Here is a 23,832-nt window from a genome sequence, read left to right as displayed (position 1 = left end):
CCCACTTTTCTTTCTTCTTATTTACATTCCATTGGTTGTAATAACTTCTGTACATTCCTTGGCATTACTGTCTGTTATATCTCATTAATATTGTGTCAAAACACAGAAAAATGAGCCCTTAGTTATAGACTTCTTTACCATATATATATATATATATATATATATATATATATATATATATATATATATATATATGTGTGTGTGTGTGTGTGTGTGTGTGTGTGTGTGTGTGTAGAGAAAGAGCATTATTTATGCGTCCCATTTTTTCATCTGTGCATACCCATCATCACCAGTCAAGTTTAGGTTGTGGGGCACATACTCGAGACAATAATGAAGAGTCTTGAGGGGTACTCGACGCCATTCTACAAGTAGTGGAGAATGCTGCCCGGTTCCTGCGTCTTCTCGCGAACTCGGAACACCCCAGCTTCTCCTAGAACACATCCCTGGATCTCCGTTCAGGCAGCCGCTTAAGCGACTTGGGTTCGGGAATGTCGCAAGCCGACCAGCCCAGCGCGCCAGCTTCGCCACCACTCCCACCGCAAAGAAGCCCTTCTCACCTCATCACCAGCCCTCAAAATGATCCTCCGCTGTTCGCACGGCTTCCGAGTGAAGACGTTGAAGACTGGCTCGAGGAGTATGACTGCGTGACTGTTATCAACAACTGGGATGAGCCTGCGAAACTCACCCACGTTGCATTCTACTTGAGCGGCGTCTCAAAACCGTTGTTTTTAAACCATGCCACAGATTTTTTCGACATGGCCTGCCTTTACACGCCAGCTCAGCCAGATTTTCGCCAACCCTTCAGTGTGCTCGGATATCGCCAAGAAGAGGCTTGGTGCACGTGTCCAACGCCCCGGTGAGTCTTACACTTCTTACATCGAAGATGTTCTCTCCCTTTGCAGCCGCATCGACAACTATGTGGCGGAAAACGGCCGTGTGCGCCACCTGCTAAAAGGCATTGAGACCATAGCCGATGCTGCCGCTGCCTGTCAGCGCCTTGAGGAGCTTCAGACCACTCGGGTGCAACCTGATATGTCTGATGCGAGCTCAAGTCATGATACAACAGACCTACGTGCATTGATCCGCTCTATTATCCGCGAGGAACTTCATGCACAGCTTTCACCTCGCCCCCTAGAAATTCGAACGACGCCACCTGCTACTAATTTACGTGACGTCTTGAGGGAGGAACTGGCCTTGATTACAGGTACACCGGTTCTGAGTTCACATCCCGTGCCCATTTCAAGTTATGCTCACGTTGCTGCAACAACACCTGCGCCCCAGCTAAGCCTGGCCTCGATGACAGTCACAGCAGTTCTGAGCAAATATCCTATGCCCATGCCAACTTATGCTCAAGTTGCTGGTAGAACACTTGCACCCCAGCAAAGCCCAACGCAGCTACCAGTGCCCAAATTGCATGGTTCGCTCAACTCACTCGCACCGCGACCATCTTCCCAGCCTTACAACAACTGGCACACTTCGTGGCCGACTTGCTTCTATTGCGGCATCCGTGGTCACAATTCAAGGTTTTGCCAATGCCGTCAGCGAGACGAAAGACGAAGCTACGATAACATTGAACAGGACGACTTCTACCCCACTGGACCACCCTATTGCCGACTGTATCAGAACTGCACACATCCGTCGCCGTCTCCGCAGAACTTTGGCTCAGTTGGCAGTTCCCGTTTCTCACGTCATTGCTCACCTTCAACGATGCGGCGTTCCTCTTCTCCTCTCCGACCTTCTACTTCAATTCTCGGCTGCCAACTGTAAAACTAAACAGTGCAGCATCGGGAGGGAAAGCCGCATCTTTCAAACTGCGTCAAACTCCTCCGGACCGCCCATCGAATGTTTCATTGGTTTATGTTGAAAATATTCAGACAGAGGCACTGTTAGACACAGGCGCATCACTTTCCGGAATTCGTGCAGACTTTTGTGCCCGCTTGAAGAAAGTTAGGACGCCATACGATGGCCCTTCCCTTCGTTGCGCAGATGGAGTCCCTATTCAGCCTTCAATTGTTTGAACAGTCAACGTTTTCATAGAGGGCATCCTTCACCATATTCAGTTTCTTGTACTTCTTTGGTGCAATCACACAGTAATTTTACGATGGGACTTCTTTTCTTCAGCATCAGCTTTCATATCGTGTCGTCAGCGAGTTATTCAAAAGTCAGCTACTGAGAGTTTATCCGTTGTCTATCCATACAGCTTCTGTTTCATTGCTGCCGCTGATTGTTTAATTTTGCCAGGAGATAAACAAATTCTCACGATCGCTTAAAAACTACAGTTAACCTACACGTGTTCATAGCTCCACCACCTCGCTTAAACCCTGTGGTGCTTACTATAGCACCCAGCCTTGTGCGGTTTCACAACAGTAAAGCATTGGTCACCGCCTTGAACCCAACTTCTTCGCCAGTCATGCTGCCCCAGGGCACTGTTGTGAGCTGCTTCGCTGACAGCGGGCCTTTTTCGCTGGTTCTCTTTCAGGCAGAATTGACGCCTTTGTATGCTACAACTGATATAAAGCCTACCACTGTTGCTTTAATGACACCATAAGTCTCACTGCCGAGCAAAAGAGAGACCTTTTAGACCTTCTCCAAAAGCACAGCCTTTCATTTGACGTACATTCAAAATTTCTGGGCCACACGTCCGTTTCAGAGCACAGCATCGAAACTGAAGGCAGCTCCATGGTATGCATCCACCCATAACGTCTGTCTTCAGCGGAACGGCAAATCATTGAGGAAAAGGTCGCCGACGTGCTCAAACGGGATGTTATTCGACTTTTATCCAGTTCGTGGTCGTCTCCTGAGGTGTTGGTCCGAAAAAAGGATGTTACTGTCCACCTTTGTGTTGATTACACAGTGCTCAATAAGATCACGAAAAAGACGTATATCCGTTGCCACGCAAGATGATGCCCTGGACTCCCTACAAGCCGCAGAATATTTCTCCAGCCTCGACCACCGATCCTGGTATTGGCAAATACCTATGCGCGAAGCAGACAAGGAGAAAACAGCATTTGCGACGCCTGATGGGCTTTACGAGTTTAACGCCATGCCTTTTGGCTTATGCAATGCTCCAGCAACATTGGAGCGCATGATAGATACCGTCTGACGTGGTCTCAAATGGAAACCTGATGCTTGTGCTGGTGAAGTGCCACTTCGCCAGTACAAGCATCAAAGTATTGGGTCACCTTGTCAGAAACGATGGCGTTCGATCCAACCCCGACAAGGTTGCTGGCGTAATTAGTTTTCGACGTCCGGGCAATCAAAAACAATTGCCAAGTTTCGTGAGCCTGGCATCTTACTTCCGCCGCTTCATCTATCCCTTTACTGCCATTGCGGGGCCGTTACACAAGCTTCCGACGTCAGAAACGGCTTTGACATGGACTGACGAGTGCGAGTGCGCTTTCCAAGCCCTTAAGCGTGCTCTGACATCAGACCCCGTCCTCCGTTAATTCGATTAGAGGCTTTCTTGCACACAGATGCCATCGGCCACGGAATCGGTGCTGCCCTCCAGCGCAACGATACATCACGTGAACGAGTAGTTACGTATGCCAGCCGCGCACTGACACCTGCGCAGCAGAACTACTCGATAACAGAGCAAGAATGTTTCGCTGTCGTTTGGGCCATCCAGAAATTTCGACCTGTATATCGATCTGTATGGACGCCACTTCACTGTGATTACCGACCATCATTCCCAATGCTGGTTGTCCTCGCTGTAAATTTGTCTGGCCGCCTTGGACGGTGGATACTGCGTTTGCAAGAATACACTTTTGACGTTGTGTACAGGTCTGGCAAACATCATCAGGATGCTGACGCTCTCTCTCGCTGCCCTCTGCCACTTTCATCTCCAACCACGCATCCTCAATGCCCCTCAGGTGATCAAGTGGCTTCCTCTTCACTCACGTTACCACCCCTGGCAGTTGCTGGGTCACTATATTTAAACGGCAGCGCCCAGTTTCCGCGTGCCAAGGTGACGAACCCTACTGTGACTGCATTATCGGATACTTTAATGGTTCGTCTTCTTCACCTGATGCCAGACTACGTCGTCAGATACGGACGTATTTGACGACGTAGTCTTTATGTTTGTATAGTTATATATGTTTGTATAGTTAAACGTATATATGTTTGTATAGTTAACAATTTAAAAAGATAGATGGCGCTGTTCGACAGCGCATATGCAGGTATAAGCTAGCTAGTGCTGTGCTCTGTGTTCGGGGGATTGTCTCATCGAGTCTAAGGAAATGAAGGGATAACATCTATGTGCGCTGACGGTGCAGCGTCGTGGTGTACAAGCTTATGTGAGGACGAGGCCCAACTGGCGGGTCTGGAGCAGCGACAGAAACATCGATATGCAGTGTTACCGCCTGAAGACAAAGGTGGCGCCCGCTTGTACAACCCTGTGTAAGTGGGTAAAACAGTCGGCAATAGGTGGCGCCGGAGGTACTGAGTGGCTCTAACTTTAGCAGTGCGTGGAGGCGGGACGTTTCGACTCGCTGGAACCACAACCGAATGGCCCCAGGAAACGCAAAATGGATGGAACGCGAGCCAAACAAAGCTCGTCCGATGAAACCAGAAGCAAGAGAGAATGCTGGGTGGCATGCAAAATCTGCGATGTGTGAATAGACATTGACCATACGACTTTTAAATCGATAAAGCATGCAGAAGCGGCACCACACAATGAATCCAAACAGTGCGTTCGGCTGAACATCGTGCGTGAGGAGTTGGTGCATTCGCTGCAGAACATAAAGAAGGTTGTGCGTTCCAGCTTCAGAATCGAGAGGCAAGGCTGAATGACGCTCTCTCTTAGCAGGAACGAGACTTACATGCACAAAGAACTCCAGGCGCGGATTTATCAGCGTCAGCGGCAGCTGGACGAACTGAAGAGAGAGAAGGGAGGATCCCAGACGGAAGTACAGAAGAGTCACATCATGTTACGGCCGACAAAGGGACGTCACCTATGCCCCAGAAGGAATGCAAAGAGGTAAAAGGAGCATGATATATCCGGAGGGGTTAAAAACTGCGGCCACAAATACCGGCAGTGTATATAAAGACCAATCACAGAACAATCTTAACAACGATCAAGAACTAGGGGGTTTCTCTTCCGGCGGTGACGTAGGCTGCCAAACCAAATTCGTCAAGCACGCGCGGAAGTGACTGCGAAAGGAAAGGGCAGACGATAGCTTGGCCTCCGCAGCATCTACGCACAAGAAGCATGCCCTTCATATTTGCCGATTGCATTTGTCACTGCTTTCGTCTATGGGAATGTCAATGCACGTAGAATGAAACATACAGTACTCCAAGCTACCGTATGGCACAGCAGTGCACACTGCCGAACGAAAAAAGTTGCTACACTTGTGGAAACAATTGAGTTGATGGGACAGTGGAGGAAATCTGAAAATGAACGGAGGCCGTCGTGGTACTGCACGCCAGCCTCGGTGACATCCAACACAACGACGCATCTCAGGACTCGACCGATAAGCTCAAGTCACAAATACGTTCCTGGACTGCAACAGCAAAGGCCACTACTTTGTGTTCTATAGTGTCCTAAAACAAGGGCCCATGGGCCATGCCATGCGGCCCAAGAGTGAGTCTTGGAACAAAAACATACGTCAGATTTGTTCGGACCTTGGAACACGTGTGGAGTTTGTAGGTGTCACAAAGGCCCTGCAGGATAAGATTAGCGGAACGTCGTACAGTGAGTAGGTCGCTGAATAACTAGGGCACCGATTGGGGCGATGTTTGTGCTTTTTAGCGCTTCACCTCATCAGACATTCACAAGCGCATGGCGTGCGGTGTGAGCCCAACAAACTCTGTAATGATTGCCCTAGGACAGGAAATCTTGCAAATGGCCAATCCACATAGGTGGCAGAATCGCTTCTGGCACAGATACTAAAGAAGAGAACTGCCCAACGTCACCGCTTTCGCAAAAAAAATACAGAGATCCAGATCGTCCCCTTTAACTGACATGCTGCCAGAACTATGAGCAAGCGGGAAGAACTGTGTCGGATGATGAGGGACAAAGTCATAGAGATATATTCTGTTGCCGAAACACACCTTCGAGTTATGAAAGAGCTACCACTACCTAAAGGTTGGCATTGGGCTGGTCTGAACCACTCAGATGAATCGAGGTAAGGGGGAGGAGTTGGTTTCTAGTAGAAAACTGGATCATCGTTAAGGAAGCTGGACAGCTCGTGTGTTGAGCACATGTGCATGGAGGGCGAATCTGAGGGGCTACTAGTCCTTCTAGGAGTGCTATACTTTCCTGTATCCAATGAAGCAGATTCCGGAGACTCTACGATGGTTCATTGAGAAGACGTGGCAAGATGGGCAAACCAGCGATAGGTCCTCGTAGTGGGCGATTTCAACGGCCAACTGCAAGCTCTGGATGGTTTCCAACATGCCATTGGGGAATGACTGCTGACATTGGCATATTCACTTACCTTGAATGTACCTAATCTTCGTCCAGAGTGAGAAGGCCAGTACACCTGGTGCACCAGGAACAGTCGTACCTGAATTGACTACACGCTTGTGACACCTGTTCTAGCACGATGTCTCCCTCACATAAACATAGATGAGAAGGATAAATTCAGCCTAGGAAGCAACCGCCATTGAATGAAGTTGCCTTTTTCTAGATTTACGTTGTGAACTATTGAAAAGGAACGTACAGCCTGACTTAGAAGAGCCTCTCACTGTAAGCGCATGCTTCAGTCGCAAACTTATTCGAAGAGAACTTCCAATCGATGGAATCACCAAATTATGATCAATTTGTGCTACAAATGGAATGCGCCACGAATAGGCACGAAATTCGCGTGAATTCTCGTGGCGGTTTGCGGCGCAAAGGTTGGCGGGACGAAGACAAAGACGTACGGAGGGCCCCTACTGCAAGACGAGTGGCGAATTGCAAACCCAGGGCGGCTGCTAGAACACCCGAGGAGAGGAGTGCATGTGTACCTGGGAGCAATACATCCGCCTCAAAAAAGAGATGCGGGTCCTCGTACATAGTAAAATATCTCAGCAAAACAGTGAACAATTGCGAGATATTACGAGGCAGGGCATAATAGTGCTAAAAAATTTTAGAAATATGTGTCCTCATTACATGGTGATACCCCGCACCCAAAATTCGACATCACTCTAGCAACCAGCCAGTCACTGATCTCGCGACACACACCATTGACCACGTGCGAGACCTCTCAAGTCCCAACATTACAAATAGACCCCAGCTGTAAACTTCGACCCCAACGATGAACCTCAGACACCAAGTTAAGAGGGTCATTGGAAAGTGACGACGATAACTACTGAGCGTGCACTCCCGCCTATCAGTGCCAGCAATGCTACCGGCATGGACGGTATACCAGTGGGCTTCGTGAAATACCTGGCAAAGTCTGCTCTTGAACACCTCGCGGAAATCTGCCTTACCATTTTGAAGGACGGTCCATTCCCATCTTACTGGAAATGCGGCCGAGTAAGAATGAGGTGCAAGCGAGGAGGCGACGCTGGACAGCTGTGTGACCATAGACCAATCTTGTTGACGAGTGTCTTCTTTATACTCTTCGCTCAGGTCTTCAATGTCTGGTTGAGTGGCTGGGTGGTGGAAAGTGGCATACTGTCTGAACTCCAGACTGGCTTCCGATAGAACCGCCGATTGCAGGACAACTTTTTCGGGCTCACGCAGGCCATCGAGATGGCACGGAGAGAAACGAGACGCCTGCTCGGATGCTTTCTGGATGTAGCCAAGGCTTCCTATAGTGTGCTAAACGCAGACTGCTTTTTCTAGTTCGAAAAACGACAAATACTTAGTGTCTGCACTGGATTCCTCTGTCGGCTCTAGGCAGACAACTCTTTGGTAGCATGTTTCAGGGACACAAGAGCGCAGCCTGTAAAGATGGAAAGAGTACAATATGTAGTGGGGCTCGCGGAAGCACTCGTATAATCATGAGTAAGCTTAGCGTACTGACTCATGATTTCTGGGGTCTAGGAGACATGGACGTTCCCTGGCTCTGTGTTCGCAGATTATCTTGTATAACTGGCAGAGTAAAGCGCTGATCTTCAAAGTCTGATGACTCAGGCGGCTGAACACCTGAAGTGGCTGTACCTGCACTTCAACCCCAAAATTTTGGGCATAATCCAGTTTTCGGGCGTGGCCCTTTTGCAACCCCCTGCCGACGCCTATAGTATGAATGCGCCCATCTTGCTTACCTCTGGTGCTTCCGTGATGGAACACCGGAGGAGGAAGTAATGCGATGCGGTGAGGGACTCCACCCTGGTCTAGCACCTCCTGTATTCTTTGAAAAAAGCTCATAATTACCGAAAGTAGCAATACGGGCTTGTTTATCTGTCATTCTTCTTGGATGTGAGTGGCAAAAACAGGCAAAGACGAATGCTTCTGTACTTTTTTCGCTGTACTTTTTTTGTCTTCGTCCTTTTCATTTTTTTCGATCTTACATTGAAGGAATATATTGGTATTTTAGATTTTTTCTCGATGCCTTCTATTAAGGTGACTGATACAACCGAAAAGCCGCGGAGGCACGACACTTTAGCCGGTGAAAATTCTTCATTTCTAAACTCATAATGATGCATATCAACCTATTGCTGTTCGATCCAGCACAGTGGTCATCGGCACTGCATGCACTTGTGCGAAAAACAGTATAACGTTCCGCTATCGCAGTAAATAGTTCATTGCCGGAGGAGTAGGCTGAAGCCTGTGGCATTCTTTTTTTACTGGGTTTCAGGTGCACCCATAATGCAGCCGGTGTTTGGCATCCCCGTCGAGGAAATCCGTCAGGGCACTCACCCTTCTTCCAGAGACCCTATGTTTAACGCAGGTAAGTGCACGCACCACGATATGTTTGTAGAATTATTGCTCTTATCACCCAATCTTTACACAAAGCGTCGCGTGATCTACACTTACACACTCATTGCTATACGGTGAGATCACCTGTAACATTGAGCATGATCCGAGCAAGAGATTTTGAGAACAACGGCGCATAGTAAACACATCGGAAGTGCGATACACGTGTGACACTCTAAGGCAAAAGTGTAATCGCGTTATTGATACTTCGGCACCAGCAACACTGAAAAAACCCTCTTACACCGCAATCCAGCTTTGCGGTCTGATACGCGGGCATCTCCGCAAGGAACACTATGCGCTCCATTCTTAAGAGAGACCACTTCTCTTTTTCGAGTGACGCGATGCTTCCACAAGGAGTGTTTAGATAATTCGCACCTGAGCCATCAGCGTGAACGTGACAGAATGACAGTCGGTGTTACAAAGTGTTCTGACACGAATGCTACCAGGAGTAACAACTTCAATATGAAGCTTTATCAGCCTCTTCTTCGCTGGTACACGTCGGTAAGAGGCAATGCGTATTCTGCTGGCGTCAGATCGATTCAGCGAAGTTCATTTTTTGTGTACGCTAGTGTTTCCATGACCAGTGCAATATTACGCGAAATGTTGCTTCAAACGTGAGCGCACACTTCCACGCTTAAAGGATCCCTCAACTATCCGCGAAAAAACGAAGAACGTGCGCGTTATTTTCTCACGCCCTTTGCAGTCTTCACTGCGCCATTTGTGACGCCAGCAGTTCTTTCACATGACGTAAAGATGAAATGAGCTCTCTAGTTGGTCAATATACTGACAGATATCTGTTCTGAATTGTCACCTACCCCATTTTATGCAAACCTAAAGCCACTGTTCGTTGTCACGCGTGACTATCGTGTGATATAAACTCATATATTTAGTTTTCTGCATTTGCGTGGAGAGAGCATGCGTGTAGTCGAAAAGCGCGAAATCCTGACTAGCGTAACGCTTAGTGCTCGCATTCCACTTGTTTTCTGCAAAAATAGATGGCGAAGAGAAAATAGCGCTCTGGAAACGGTGGTGAAGAAGGGAAACAAACTTCTATTTACCCTTTCAACCAGGCCCCGGACACTCAGTGGTAGTTTCGGTTTCCAGGAACATGCACGCTCGTAGGGGTTGCCATGCATCCTAAGATCCGGTGGAATGGAGTGAGGGGGATGTGAATGTTCGAATTTATTGACTTTCAACCGTTTTGACAAATGAATAAACTTGATACCAATGTGAAGAACTTTTTTGTTTTTTGTTCGCGTATTTTTTGAATTCCTTCAGCTTTAAATCAGCTGATGTTCAGAAAGTGGTTTACTCGATTTTCTTGCTGTTGCTTCCGCTTGTTCTCCCCACTGGCTCAGCTATATTACAAGTTCGATCGCGCTCATCTGTCTCACTCGGTTAGCGTGCCCCCTACAGGAGAGATAAAGACAGCAAGTGTTGTCATGTAGAGAACGGAAGTCGCAAGAGCTACTCCGAGCAAGGCAAACATAATTTATTAATTTGTGGGGTGTAACGTCCAAAAACCACGATAGGATTATGAGAGACGTTGTAGTGGTGGGCCCTGGAAATTTCGACAAACATAGAGTTTACTAGGTTCAACCAAATCTGACCACATGGGCCTACAACATTTCCGTCTCCATTGGAAATGCAGCCGGCGCTGCCATGATTCGAGCCCGTGACCGGCGGCTCCGCAGCGGATTACCTTAGCCACTAGACTACCGCGGTGGGGTGGCAAGCGAGTCAACCTTGCATTCGACGAATATGGCTAAATCGGAGAACACATGTTTTTTGTAACTTTTTGGTATGCTAACCCGGAGATTTCCAGTACCTTGAAGGTTTTTCAGGCTCCCTAGTGGCAACGGGTTAGCAAAACTGTTTGTACCCATTATTTGGGCAGGTTTTGAGTTTGCATGAGTACATATGATTAAACCCAGTTTTCTACAAGCCTGGCTGGACTAAGAGAAGGGCAGTATTGCTAAAATAAATATACAAGACGGCAGCCTGGCTGCTGTTACGAAAATGCGTATATTTAAAGGCTCAAATTCATGTTGGCTGGGCTACATTGTTTTCGCTTCTTTTACTATGTATGTGCTTCAAATGATGTCAAGGAATTATACGCTTCTTCCTGGTCGTGAAATTCGTGTGGCCTCTGTTTCTTCAAAACTTGTGAGTCTTTACTTCTAATACTTTCACTCAAATACATGTGATGAACTGAATGCTTCTGAAATCATTTTAAGAAATGTCACTGGAGCCAACATTTTCACAAGTGAACATTTCTTTCTCTAGCCAACGCTGTTGCCCTGACGAGAACAAGCAAATGTTGCCCAAACTCTGTTTCTAGTGGCGTTCTCTCAAGAAAAAATTTCTGATGGCTCCAAGCCTCCCGTGCTACTGAAATGCCGCATAATTTGATACTCAATTTTTGTTAGTAAGTTATGTGCGCAGCGTAACAAACATGATTGAGTCAAATACGACGTGCCGCACAAGTGATTTATGATCTTCTTTCTATTGGTTCGGACATTCTGGATCCAGTTTTTCTCAATACACTCATACATCAGTTGTGAAGTAGAGCTGCTTCTATAGATTGACACTTTAATACTGCTTTCATGTCCTTGTTATTTTGTGCAAAACGCTCAATAAAATAGTTCATTTTTCTATGTTAACTGCGCGAAAATTGACGACGGAGAAATAGGACGAGACAGGGCGATCGTTACCCACTTGGAAAAATTTTAATACTACCCAGTTCATTGTTATTTCTTCAGATCAACTTACGTGTTATTGAAAAAATCGTCAGCTGAATTTTCTCTCTTTGAAAACACAGGAATAAAAGTTTAAAAGCAAAAATTGACACCATCTTCCCAAAAGGAACCCTGATGAAATGCGAAGCAGCAGCGTTGCGCACGGACCGCTTCACGGATTCAATGGTGCTAACGCGGGCTCTTCGGTGAGCTTTGCAAGTTCAGTTTGAAGCGGGGCCAGATTAAGCTTTATCGCTTCGGCCGATTTTGCAACAGACGAAGGAGGATCGTCTTCCGGCGTCCTCTCCATCCCGGATAAACAAGCCGGAAAACTGTTAACGCTCGATGTGCGCTTGAACGTTACGAGTGGTGGAGAGGGTGAAACGAGCGAGGTGACAAGTTCAGACATGTTTCCACACGTACGTTAGGTGCGTGTGAGGTTTATTGCACAAGAACCAAGGAGTCGGCGGTGTTGTGAGTGCCGGTCGCGGTTGCGCAGCGAGCGGTGGTAGCGGTAGGTTTTACGGGCGAACTGACGAGAAGGCTACAACGGATGCTGCGACGAGTGGCAGGCACGCGATGGAAAAAGTGACGTCATTGGGCACTGCGAGTGGAGCGGGACGACGGCTGCTGCGGTCTGACCTACTGGGCACCGCTTGAACACTTGCTGCAAGGACTGCGTGTTGTGGCGCGTTTATACGGACACACGGAGGGACAGCGTTGCACAGGCTAGTCAAAGAGCTGCTTCGCATTTAAGATGCTTCATAAAATTTTAGAAATAGCAGTGCATCACCAAGCGACCAGCGGACCTCAAAAATCCCGGCGCAGTGGTCTGGTGGCTAAGGTAGTCGGCTGCTGACCCGCAGGTCGCGTGATCAAATCCCGGCGTCGGCGGCTGTATTTCCGATGGAGGCGGAATTGTTGTAGGCCCATGTGCTTAGATTTGGGCGCATGCTAAAGAACCCAAGGTGGTCGAACTATCCGAAGCCTTCTACTACGACGTCGCTCATAATCATATGGTGGTTTTGGGACGTTAATACCCACATATCAAACAAGCGGACCTGAAAGAAGGCACAAATGCATTTTGTTTGCGTGCGAATTGGGAAACGAGAGCATGCGCGGTAACTGTTCTCCATTCGGTTTTTCATATTTTTTTTTGTATTTGGTGACCTCGTCAGTGAAGTCATAAAAGAAATGTTCTGTTTATGATTTATTCATAGTTGGATGTCCTGTAGCCGCCAGTGACCAAAGCGGTGCTGCCGCTGCGTATCAGCGTGCGTGCATGGAAAATATGGGGAGTTTGCACATTTCGTTTCAACTCAGTGTGATCGGGGCTTTTGACCGCTCATGATTGGCGTCAGCGTATACGGTGATGAATACAAACCAGGCATTTTATTGGATGCAAACTGTCACGGGAAATTATGCTGCATGATACTGACTTATTCCGCGTGTTGGCTATGTGCGAAGGATGGGCCTGTATTCGTGGTGAGATTGTTCTATAGGCGGCAAAACCGTCCCAGCAAAAGTGTGGATAGGCCGTCGGTGGCGAGCATACAAATACACGGAGCGGCGCTTCGTTGCGCTCGGTCTGAGCCAATTTTCGACGGATAAAGTGCGTTAACTACCGTTTACTGGTACTATTTAGGCTCATCTTTAGTGAATCACTGCGCCACCCCTATGCAACGTTATTATTACCCGCGAGTAAAGCGCATTCTGCGTTTCATAGGGATTCTCACGCTGCGTGACTGTCTTCATTCTTTCGCACTAAATCACGCCTTTGTTGTGCTGTTTGTATACGTGTTTAGCCTATGTTCCACCTGTTATGCACTGCTGTACCTTGACTGAATTACATATTCACAACTTTGTCATCTGCATACTATAAGAAAGAGAGAAAGAAAGATCGTAGAAAGCCTGAATATTTGTGGAATTTGTGGCATTGTAATTTGTAGAATTTGCACCTTATACGAACATGATTCTTTTTTTATTATTTTCGAGTATCGAATGAAGGATGCAATCAAATGCTTTAGTGAAATCAATATGTAAAGCATTAGCACAAGATTTTGTTTTCCAATTGTCCAAAACGAATTTATTCTCCTGAAAGAGGGATAATTCAGCTGACAAGCGTTTCCCAAGTCCATATGGTGCTGTAGAGATAATATCGAAAAACTTAGACATATGCACATATTTAAGGCCCTCCAGCCCTTTGAATCATAATGATATTTAAATAGGTGTGTAAATTTTTATATCAGTTACGTCATCTTTCTTTCAAAGCGTGGAAACTCTTGCAATCAGCGCCCTCCTTAGGGAGATAGAGCTCGCCAAAGACAGAATAAAACATGGTTTACATATAAACAAAGAATATCAAGCGCATACTTGATTGGACGAACCTGCATTCCGTCGACATCACAGCTTGAGCTATTTTTAGGCGAATGAAAAATAGACAGTACTGCAGACTGTAAAATAGGGAAAGAAAAAGGAGGAGGGAATATTGTCTAGCATGAATTTTGAATAATCAGCAGATGAAAATGCGTTAGTGTTGTTCACAAAATAATAAATAAACTTTTTTGCCAAATCATTACCCAGTATTTGGCAGCCGTCATTATGTAGCTTTTCTACACGTGGAGATAGATGACTTCTACACGTGGAGATGGTAATTGAAGATGGTTTTAGGCTTTTTTTACGGCATGTCGGGTTTATTCAAACAGCTGTCAAACTCAGACTGAGAATGACATTTCTTGTTTGATTTTGGTGTTCCATTTAGTTTGTTTCTAAGCGTTCTGTGTTCTTTCAATACGCTTTGATCTGTAGTCTTCATGAACTTGTGATAAAGCGCGTTTCTGCAATTATTTGTTTCAACAAATCGGGAATCATCGGGAAAGCAAACACATTTCAGCAGACATCCTTGTGACTATAACCTAAAAGAATCCCTTCAGAGGATAAAATTAGTTCAACATGATGTTCTTACCATGAGTTTCTACTTGGATCGACAACGTATCTTTCCTTTGAATAAAATATTGGCAACCGAATAAATGAAATGGTCTATGATTTGCATTTCTTTGACAAAGTAACATAATGAAGACGCCATGAGCCATGCTTTATATAAGTAGTGTTTCAAGTACGGATTTCTACGGCGTAGTCAGTTGACTGTAACTTCTAACTGGCGAGAGACACACCACTGTTTATCGCAGGAAAATCTTAGATGTCTTTATTATATACAATAATAATCTGCCTCATTCCTTGTTAAAACAGCCCCGCCGCGGTGGTCTAGTGGCTAAGGTACTCGGCTGCTGACCCGCAGGTCGCGGGTTCAAATCCCGGCTGCGGCGGCTGCATTTCCGATGGAGGCGGAAATGAAGGAGGTGTGCTCAGATTTGGGTGCACGTTAAAGAACCCCAGGTGGTCTAAATTTCCGGAGCCCTCCACAACGGCGTCTCTCATAATCATATGGGGGTTTGGGGACGTTAAACCCCACATATCAATCAATCCTTGTTAAAACAAGCACTTCTATATCTTAGACTTGGGCGCATAAGATGTATATTAGTGCCAATATTCACTGTAGTACACTGATACAAGGAATACGTTCAACCGTAGATAATAAATCCGATGCAGAACAGTAGCATCTGCACTCGCTTTTGACCACGTATTGACGTGGTCCGCGCTCCGCGTGGGCATCGTGTGGAAGCATCAGCTGTCCGTGGATTTTGCGGCTCAAAGTGCAATCTTAGGTTTCATTATCAGTATTGGTAGTCAGTACCACCCTTCGCAGCTGGCAAATAGCATGCGATGAGTCAGTGTGCTTCCGCGAAAGAAAAATTACACGAACCGCGCTATCTCTTGTGCCACAGACTTCACTAGCTGATGCCTCAGTGACCGATCTGGCGTGCGTATACGTCATCACGTGGTTGGGCCCAGGCCGGGAAGATAGGGAAACTTCTGCTTTATTTTTGAACGCGTAGCACAGCGAAATCTGTGGGGAAAGGGCGACATCCTTTTCACAGATTCGTTTGTGGAATCAGATGGTGCCACTTTGATGGTTCGAGTTCACCCGATCTTTCGCGGTGTTTGGCAGCGGGGTTTAGGAGGATCTCACCGCTGCCGCTCTAGTTTGTTGACCCCCGGTCCGGCCGGTCTCGACTGTTTACTGGCCCTCGTCACAGGACCCATTCTTTGTGGTGATATGTACTCGCGCAGTACAGACGGAGCATCATTTACATCTCAAGAGAAAAGAAGAGAGTAGTGAACGCAACCCTGAGGCACACTCTGTCCGCAGCTCCCGCCAATCGGATGACTCGACAAACCGGCGGCGAGGATGAGCGACACCCCGGAAACATGGAACAAAAAAAAAGAAATGTGGAAACATTACGTCACACGAGTGACGCCCACCATGTTGGCCCAACACGTGATCAAAATGTGAGAGCGTGCGGTGGATTTTATTGCTCTTTGCGATGTTGCCTCATTCAACAACCTGCATGAGCTAGCCGGTCTGCGCTGCAACAGGGCGTTTTGATTAAAAGATTATACCGCCATTTTTATTACGAAAATCGCGAAAACAAATCGCCGTACTCATGTTAGGAGAAGTCGCAGATACAGAATTCGCAATAAATTTGCGAATACAAAACGGCTTCATTGTCCCTTCAAGTGCGATCGCAGTAAACGAGAAAAACAGTTTGATTGCATAGGTTTATGGTCAGCAGCGTCAGCACATCTACTAAAACATTTTGTTTTGGACAATGCTCTCAATGCCATGGCTAAAGATCATCTTCAATAACAAAGGAAGCAATATGCAAGTCAATAAAGTGAGATGTACGAACATTCACAGTTTTAACATGAATAAAATGTTTTTGTATTTTAGTTTCTTGTTCACCTGGAGATAACGACATTTTGAATTGTCCAGTATTTCGCTGGTTGGAATACTAGAACAGGGAGAAGATTAGTCTTGACAATTTACAGATATAAAGACGTACCTCGAAGTGCAAATTTTTCGTTACCATGCCACAGCAAGAGAACCGTGGTTCTTGTGCAGACAATCTATAGTTCCTCGACAAACACATGCAAGTCGCACGTAAATTTACAATACAAATTGACAATTGAAACGTCGGGTCGACAACCCTGACGCTTGCTTCGTGTACGCAGCGGCATTTCACGCAGCATTACAAAAGTCCCTTCATTCCCCGACCATACTTAGAATCATCTCAGAGCCTCGCTACCAGTATCTCTCTAAAGTTGTTTCTGCATAGACCACAGGTCACTTCTCCAGATAGTAGGAGGATAGAGACCATGCCGACGAAAATTCCTTGGCCAAACAAACGAGTTCAGCAGGTCCTTACATCTACAGCAAGTCAATCAGTCTACGGTCTGTCAGTCAGTCAGTCAGTCAGTCACGAACTTTATTGAAAGGTCCTGGGGAGTGTAAGCCTCCAGGGTGTCCACGACAGACAGACATGCATAGCAGCCTCTACTCTAGGCGACGCCCGAGTCGCGGCGGGAACGTGGTTACGTTCTCCAGTTGATGGGCCCTCTAGACCACCTTTAGTTGGTGTAGGGAGCTTGGGGCTCCTGAATGCCTCTTTCCAGTAGGACTCTCTTATGAGAGGCCCCTGAGGTTACATTGGACATTGCCAGAGCATGTTTTTGAGTAAAGAGTACATTTATGCTCAGTCTGGGCATTGTGAATTCATTTTCGATTTGTAACAGCTGAGTCACCTTCGTGTTGGGTACGATGTTGTTTGTAGTATGCGAAAGGCTACCTCTTGGCGCATTTGAGCTTTGCATTTGCTTAAAGGTATTAGCTTCTCGTTTCAGTAGTGAGAGATAATTTTGTGCAAAATGAGTAAAAGGTCCTTAAACCGTATGTCTAGTCCCAGCTCTTCGGTGGCTGAGTGATCGTCGTGGCGGATCAGTTCTCGCGTTCGATCATGAGCCATTTCTTTGAGGTTGAGTTGCTGTGGGTAGATGTCGTTGCCCATATGGGCAGGAAACCAAGACAGGCAGTCCGAACCCGTGTATTCATGTGTTTGTAAAATCCGGCGTGCTTCAAGATTAATGTTGACCATCTTTAAGCACAAATAGCGGCACGAGAGTTTGTGAAACCATTGGTGTGTGAGGGGACAATCATCGCTAAAGCTGTAGCAATCTTCTTGGCTATGGCGCTTGTTGCTAGCGTAACCGAGACGGCTCAGCGTAGGGCTCTGTCACCATCTACTGCCGCTACTGGGAAGGTGTAGGGGCTACCGTATAGCACAGCAATTATGAATACGGTAGAGATGCAACTCCAGTGGTAAGTTCTAGAATCGTGCGAAGGCTGACCAGGCGTCTGCCTTTGTTGTGTTGTGGGTCGGCTACTTTTTCGTGGATAGCTGCGTTGGATGAAACTCATGTGGAGAACGCAAATTTGCAGCAAATGAAGAAAAATTTTGTGAATCGGCAATAATGACGTAGAAAGCTCACATAAAAAATGCGTTCATTTTTTGCACGCATGTCGCACTTTTGCTACTTTTACACATTGGTTACAAGAAAATCTTTTTCAATGTAAATTTTTGTGATGAGTTGCCACTATATACTTCAAGGTCGCTCTTCGACAGGCGCGAAAAGTCGTGCAAGTATTCACTGGAAAGTTGCGGGAGGAGGGGGGGTATTATTTTGACGCTGAGCCCGTGATCGCATAAGAATGCTTCATTGGCCGCAGCCAGAGGTTGCTGTTCATAGGATCAGCTAAGGCTCAGCTAAAGATTCGTACAAGCAACTCAGGCTGGTGACGATGGCCTAGGACGCTTCGCGACTTCACGGAGGGCTTTCTGAATTAACGACGTTTATTCGAAATAAATTTCTAAAAACAACGACGCTTGGCCCGTCTCCGACTGTCTCTCCCCTTGATTGTTTTTCATTTTTTGTTATTTTTATAAACACAGTCATTCATTCGGATGTCGCAGTGACTCCATAGAGTGTACCATCTTCTTGTGCCGCAACGACCACGACGATGTGTTAGTGCAAAAGAACATCAGGTCACAGATTTTAAATTTTATTTCTAAAGCGGAGTGTGGTCTGGTGTATGAGCAAAGTTCTTTTAGGCTGCAAAACAAAACAAACAAAACTTGGCCAATTTCCTAGTGTAATTTGTTAGTGATATGGGAGGGCAAATCAACATCAATTGGCGTGCGTCCTCAACTGGTCCTTCGTTCGCTGATCCTGCTCTGCCGTTTGGTGACGTGAGCATGGTAGAGTGCTTGGCCAGGTGTTTCAAGATGTAAGCTTACATTAAGGCTTGGCCCTCAAGTTCAGAAGGCTCACCTATTTTGACTGACGTATCACCCTAAAAAGAAAGAGAGCTTTGATCATGTGGCTTCAGAGCAGTAGTTGTCACCTATCTCGCGTGCTTTTTTATTGCACTCTCGAGGTTCTTCATATTCGATGCCCCGAATGACGCCCTCACAGTTTAAGACAAAAAAAGAGTCTTTTGACTCCTTTTTGAGAATTCCGGCCTGCCACGTATTATACGACTATTTTGAAAGAGCCCCGTCAACTCTCTTTGAGGGGTCATTATATTCCTTTCTGGCCATCACACGACCCACGTTGTACGTTTGAAGTGCAGACTTTTCAGAGAAGCCACACAGAAATCAGCGCCCTGTCGTCTCTTCTTCAAGTCTTTTTGTCTCTATTTTTCTGTTGTTTTTATACCCCAAGCAACGCACTTAAGTTTTTTTTAAATATAGCATTCTTTATAAGGAAGCAGCGAGCGCCAAGTTTTGTTAGAAGTAAAGGCCAATGATGATTATGTATGTGAGGAAAAAATACGCCCCAAACGTTGCAACTGCTTTGAGGTGTAGCAGTCTCACAGTAAGGCAAACAGCTTGCTTCAACGGAGACGATACTCTTGTTTAATGTCCCCGTATAAAAGCTCGAAAATGTTTTATACAGATACCCACTGCCTTGGTTAGCTTCCCGACCTCCTGGTGGAATGCCCTGAGATCCATTATTTCCATATGGAGTGGGGCTGCGCTTCGGTGGTAGCACATCGTTTATCAGACTGGCGCGTATTTTAAATTCTCTACATAGGTTGTTCCATCTGAGGTTATTTTCAATGTATTTACGTAACTAGGATGTACTCTGATAGCAGAGCATTGATATGCAATTATTTAGCTGAATTTCGGAGATTTATGATGCGCAGAATTTCTGATACATGAAAAAAAATGCAATTCCAGAGAAAGAGAGCGCGAGAGCAACCTATCTGGCCAGTAAAAACGTAGTTCATTTGTTTAATTAGGGCTGTGCACTCAAACCCGTTCGTCTTTGGGAACAATGCTATGTAGCCGAACAAAACAATTTTTCTTCTTCGCAAAGTCAGCGCATTTCGGGAATGAAAGGCGTTCAATTGCTCATTTTTTCAGTATACGTGAAGATGGTAATAAAACGTGAACCACACCGCATGCACGATGTCTTAATAACGCTCCTATTTTTGGTAGCAATGAAAAGATGCTACAGTAATTCTCCATTTTATCAAGGATACCTATGTTGGATTTTTATTATCATGCAGGCTACGAACATATTCACATAATCATAAACAGTCAAGCATGTATATTTTGCGATGCTCGTGTTTTTCGAAAACAAAATACCGATTATCACGTCTCATTTTAAAAAAGCCTGAGTTTCAGGCCTTTCTTCGACTTATCGTAGCTGTCCATTCCAGAACACTTGTGGAGGGAGATTTTCGTGTTATCATATATGTTTTCAAGAAAAACAGAGCCAGTCGAACCAGCCTTCTACGAGAAGTTGCGATTCCAACTCATGAAGCGAGCAACACACCTTCGATATAGATGGCCTTTCCACTGTGGTCTGCAAACATGGCTAGAAATTTGTTGAATTGAACATCTCCAATTCAATGGATTTCTTTATCCTGGTTATCTGTATTTCACTCGGATAGTGCGTTGAATTCTGAAGTTCCCACTCGAGTCAAATACTTTCCTTAAGACAATACTTGCTTAATCGTAAATATTTGTGTTCAATTTCTTGCACAAGTATATATTCTTTGTATTGGAAGCTCCATTCATATAATCTACCCACAAGGAGTCAATGTGAAGCTTCGTTAAGCAGGTAGAAGATAGGGGATTTTTCGATAAGGGACTCCGAAATTTCGGGACCTCAAAGCGCATTGCGTGTGCTTTCTTCTGGTCAAGCAGGAGCTAAATCTTTTCAAATATAGTCTGTGGCACATTGTATCTTTCCCCAGTTTGAAGTCACTCTAGTCTTGGTCGAGCACTGCCGCTTCTCTGGCTCCTGTGATGTTTAATCGACGCAAACTTTTGTGCAAAGCTTTGAGCCTCCCGCTAAATTCGAGAAATAGCGTCCCCAACGCAAAGCCCAAACCCTTTCTGGGTTGTGCGCATACGCAGTGGCCTCGACTCTGTATTTAGGGAGCACCAGAACTTTTCGGGCCCCTATTCAGAAACTGCCTAAAATGGCGTCTGCGCTAGCATTTCCTGCATTAAACAGGAATGCTGAGTCCTCTCCACAGTATTTTTCAAATTAAGGTTTCTCATACGACGCTTGGCCAATTCGCTGCATCGATTGCGACAGATGTTGGATGTTATTGTTAGACAGAATGAATGATCTTACTGGTATTCCTAAGTACTGTACAACAGAGGTAGATAAATTTGTATTATCAACAACATTGATACATATATATATATATATATATATATATATATATATATATATATATATATATATATATATATATATATATATATATATATATATTCTCAGTGTTGACAGTGGATCTTCCTTTCTCTTACTTTCTTTCTTTTTTTTTCTTTTCGTCTTTTTTCTTCCCCCCTTTTTTTCTTTCTTTCCTTTTTTTAGTTCCCTCCCACTCTCGCAAACATCTTTCAAGGCGAGAGGTACGCGGCAGCAACGAAGTTTGGAAGTTCATGTCAGTATAACTCATCCCCTGATAAAGGGAAGACCCCTCCAGAAACTGCTGGGAAATAAATATATTTATCTTTGTTGACAACGCTCCCGTTGTACCATATCCTATATTTATATATATATATATATATATATATATATATATATATATGTATATATATACATATATATATATATATATATATATATATATATATATATATATATATATATATATATATATATATATATATATATATATATATATATATAGTAAAAGCTGGCAGTTCACCAATATTCAAATTATGACCAATTATGACCAATATATGAGATCTAACAGACAGTAATGCCAAGGAATGTACAGGGGAAGGTATTAGAACCAATGGAATGTAAATAAGAAGAAAGAAAAGTAGGTGAAAAAATAACCAGCCGTGAGCAGGCACTGACTGACCCTCCTACTTCTAAATTCACTTATAAACACCAAAACGTGGATGGAGGGAAGGCCGCTGTGATAGTTCAGTGGTTAGAGCATCGAAAGCGTTATTCGAAGGTCGTAGGTTCGTTTCCTGCCTACGACTGGTTATTCTTTCACCCACTTTTCTTTCTTCTCATTTACATTCCATTGTTTCTAATAACTTCCCCTGTACATTCCTTGGTATTACTGTCTGTTATATCTCATTAATATTGTGTCAAAACACGGAAAAACGAGCCCTTAGTTATACACTTTATATTGCCACGTTCCATTCCCCAAGTTTTGTTATCGTTCCGAAACACCACATGATTCTCGGCGCAAACCGCGCCTGCAGGTTTCGAGAAGGTTCCGGACTGTAGTAGATCATTTCGATAAGATCACGCCGACTGTGCTAACGGTACAGATTGCTCTGGAACCTACGCCACCGCCAGCGATAACGCCAGAACATTCGACGGCAAGGGTATAAATGCCGACGCGCTTCGCCGCTTGTGAGTAGTTGATCGAAGGCCGACGCTGCGTTCGCCGCTATCAGTCCGAGACTGCTATCTGTGCAAGACTGCTGCTGTAATTAGACTTTCCCTTTACCGGGCACAGGTTCACCCAAATAAACAGTTAAATCCCAACACGAAGTTTCCTATCTTCGGCCACGTCACGACCCCGTGACATCTGGTGGAGGTGCTGCTTCGTTCATGTACCGGACGCCCCCGTCAAGCCGTGAACCCAGCCCCCGTAGCGGGGAAGACACTGACGCCAACCAAGAGCAGCGAACGAGCCGCCGACAGCAAGGTCTCCCCCCGGAGTACGGCCTTCTACAAGACAAGGCGCGGAAGACCAAGACCATGACCTCAACTGCAGCGACAATGACAACCGGAGCGTCCCAGCCCGCGATCCTCATTCATCAACCCAGGAAACCACCAACGTTCCATGGCTCATCGTTTGAAGACCCGGAAACCTGGCTAGAAACATACAACCGTGTGGCCGCCCTCAACCACTGGGACAACGAAGAAAAGCTCCGTCGTGTGTACTTCTACCTGGAAGACACCGCAAGGACCTGGCTAGAGAATCGGGAGTCCACGCTCCGAACGTGGGATGTCTTCTGCAGCGCATTTCTGCAAACGTTCGCGAGCGTCGCTCGCAAAGAGAGGGCCGCTGCTCTACTCGAGACCTGGGTTTAGCTACCAAATGAAAAGGTTGGAATTTTCACAGAGAAGATGACCCACCTATTCCGTCACGCTGACCCAGACATGCCTGAGGAAAAGAAAGTTCGTTTCCTCATGCGAGGGGTCAAACAGGAGCTCTTCGCGGGACTAATGAGGAATCCACCGAACACCGTCCAAGAATTTGTATCCGAGGCGACCAACATCGAAAAAACGCTGGACATTATATATATATATATATATATATATATATATATTGTGAGCATTATTTGTGCGTCCGATCTTTTCATCTGTGCATACTCATCATCACCAGTCAAGTTTAGGTTGTGGGGCACATACTCGAGACAATAATGAAGAGTCTTGAGGGGTACTCGACGCCGTCTCACAAGTGGTGGAGAGTGCTGCCCAGTTCCTGCGTCTTCTCGCGATCTCGGAACAACCCAGCCTCTTCTAGAACACATCCATGGAACTCCGTTGAGACCACTGCCTAAACAACCTGGGTTCGGTAATGTCGTAAGCCGACCAGTCCAGCGCTCCAGCTTCGCTACTGTTCCCACCGCCAAGAAACCCTTCTCACCTAGTCACCAGCCCTCAAAAGGATCCTCCGCTGTTCGCAGGGCTTCCGGGTGAGAACGTGGAAGACTGGCTCGAGGAGTATGACCGCGTGAGGGCCATCAACAACTGGGATGAGCCTGGGAAACTCACCCACGTTTCATTCTACTT

General features: G+C 45.8%; 1 protein-coding gene across 4 annotated transcripts in view; it reads left to right on the top strand.

The window, feature by feature from the left end:
- The window catches only part of LOC142776558 (uncharacterized), a 313,558-nt gene that overhangs the window by 155,518 nt on the left and 134,208 nt on the right, over window positions 1–23,832 (top strand). For all 4 annotated transcript variants that reach the window (XM_075880432.1, XM_075880431.1, XM_075880430.1 and 1 more), the window contains one exon: window positions 8,724–8,816. In XM_075880432.1, the coding sequence (XP_075736547.1) occupies window positions 8,724–8,816 (93 nt within the window). The remainder of the gene's footprint in view (window positions 1–8,723; window positions 8,817–23,832) is intronic.

The sequence above is a fragment of the Rhipicephalus microplus genome, chromosome X (genome assembly GCF_043290135.1).
Source record: "Rhipicephalus microplus isolate Deutch F79 chromosome X, USDA_Rmic, whole genome shotgun sequence".
NCBI classification, from domain to species: domain Eukaryota; kingdom Metazoa; phylum Arthropoda; class Arachnida; order Ixodida; family Ixodidae; genus Rhipicephalus; species Rhipicephalus microplus.
This window is presented reverse-complemented; position numbering and strand designations above follow the sequence as displayed.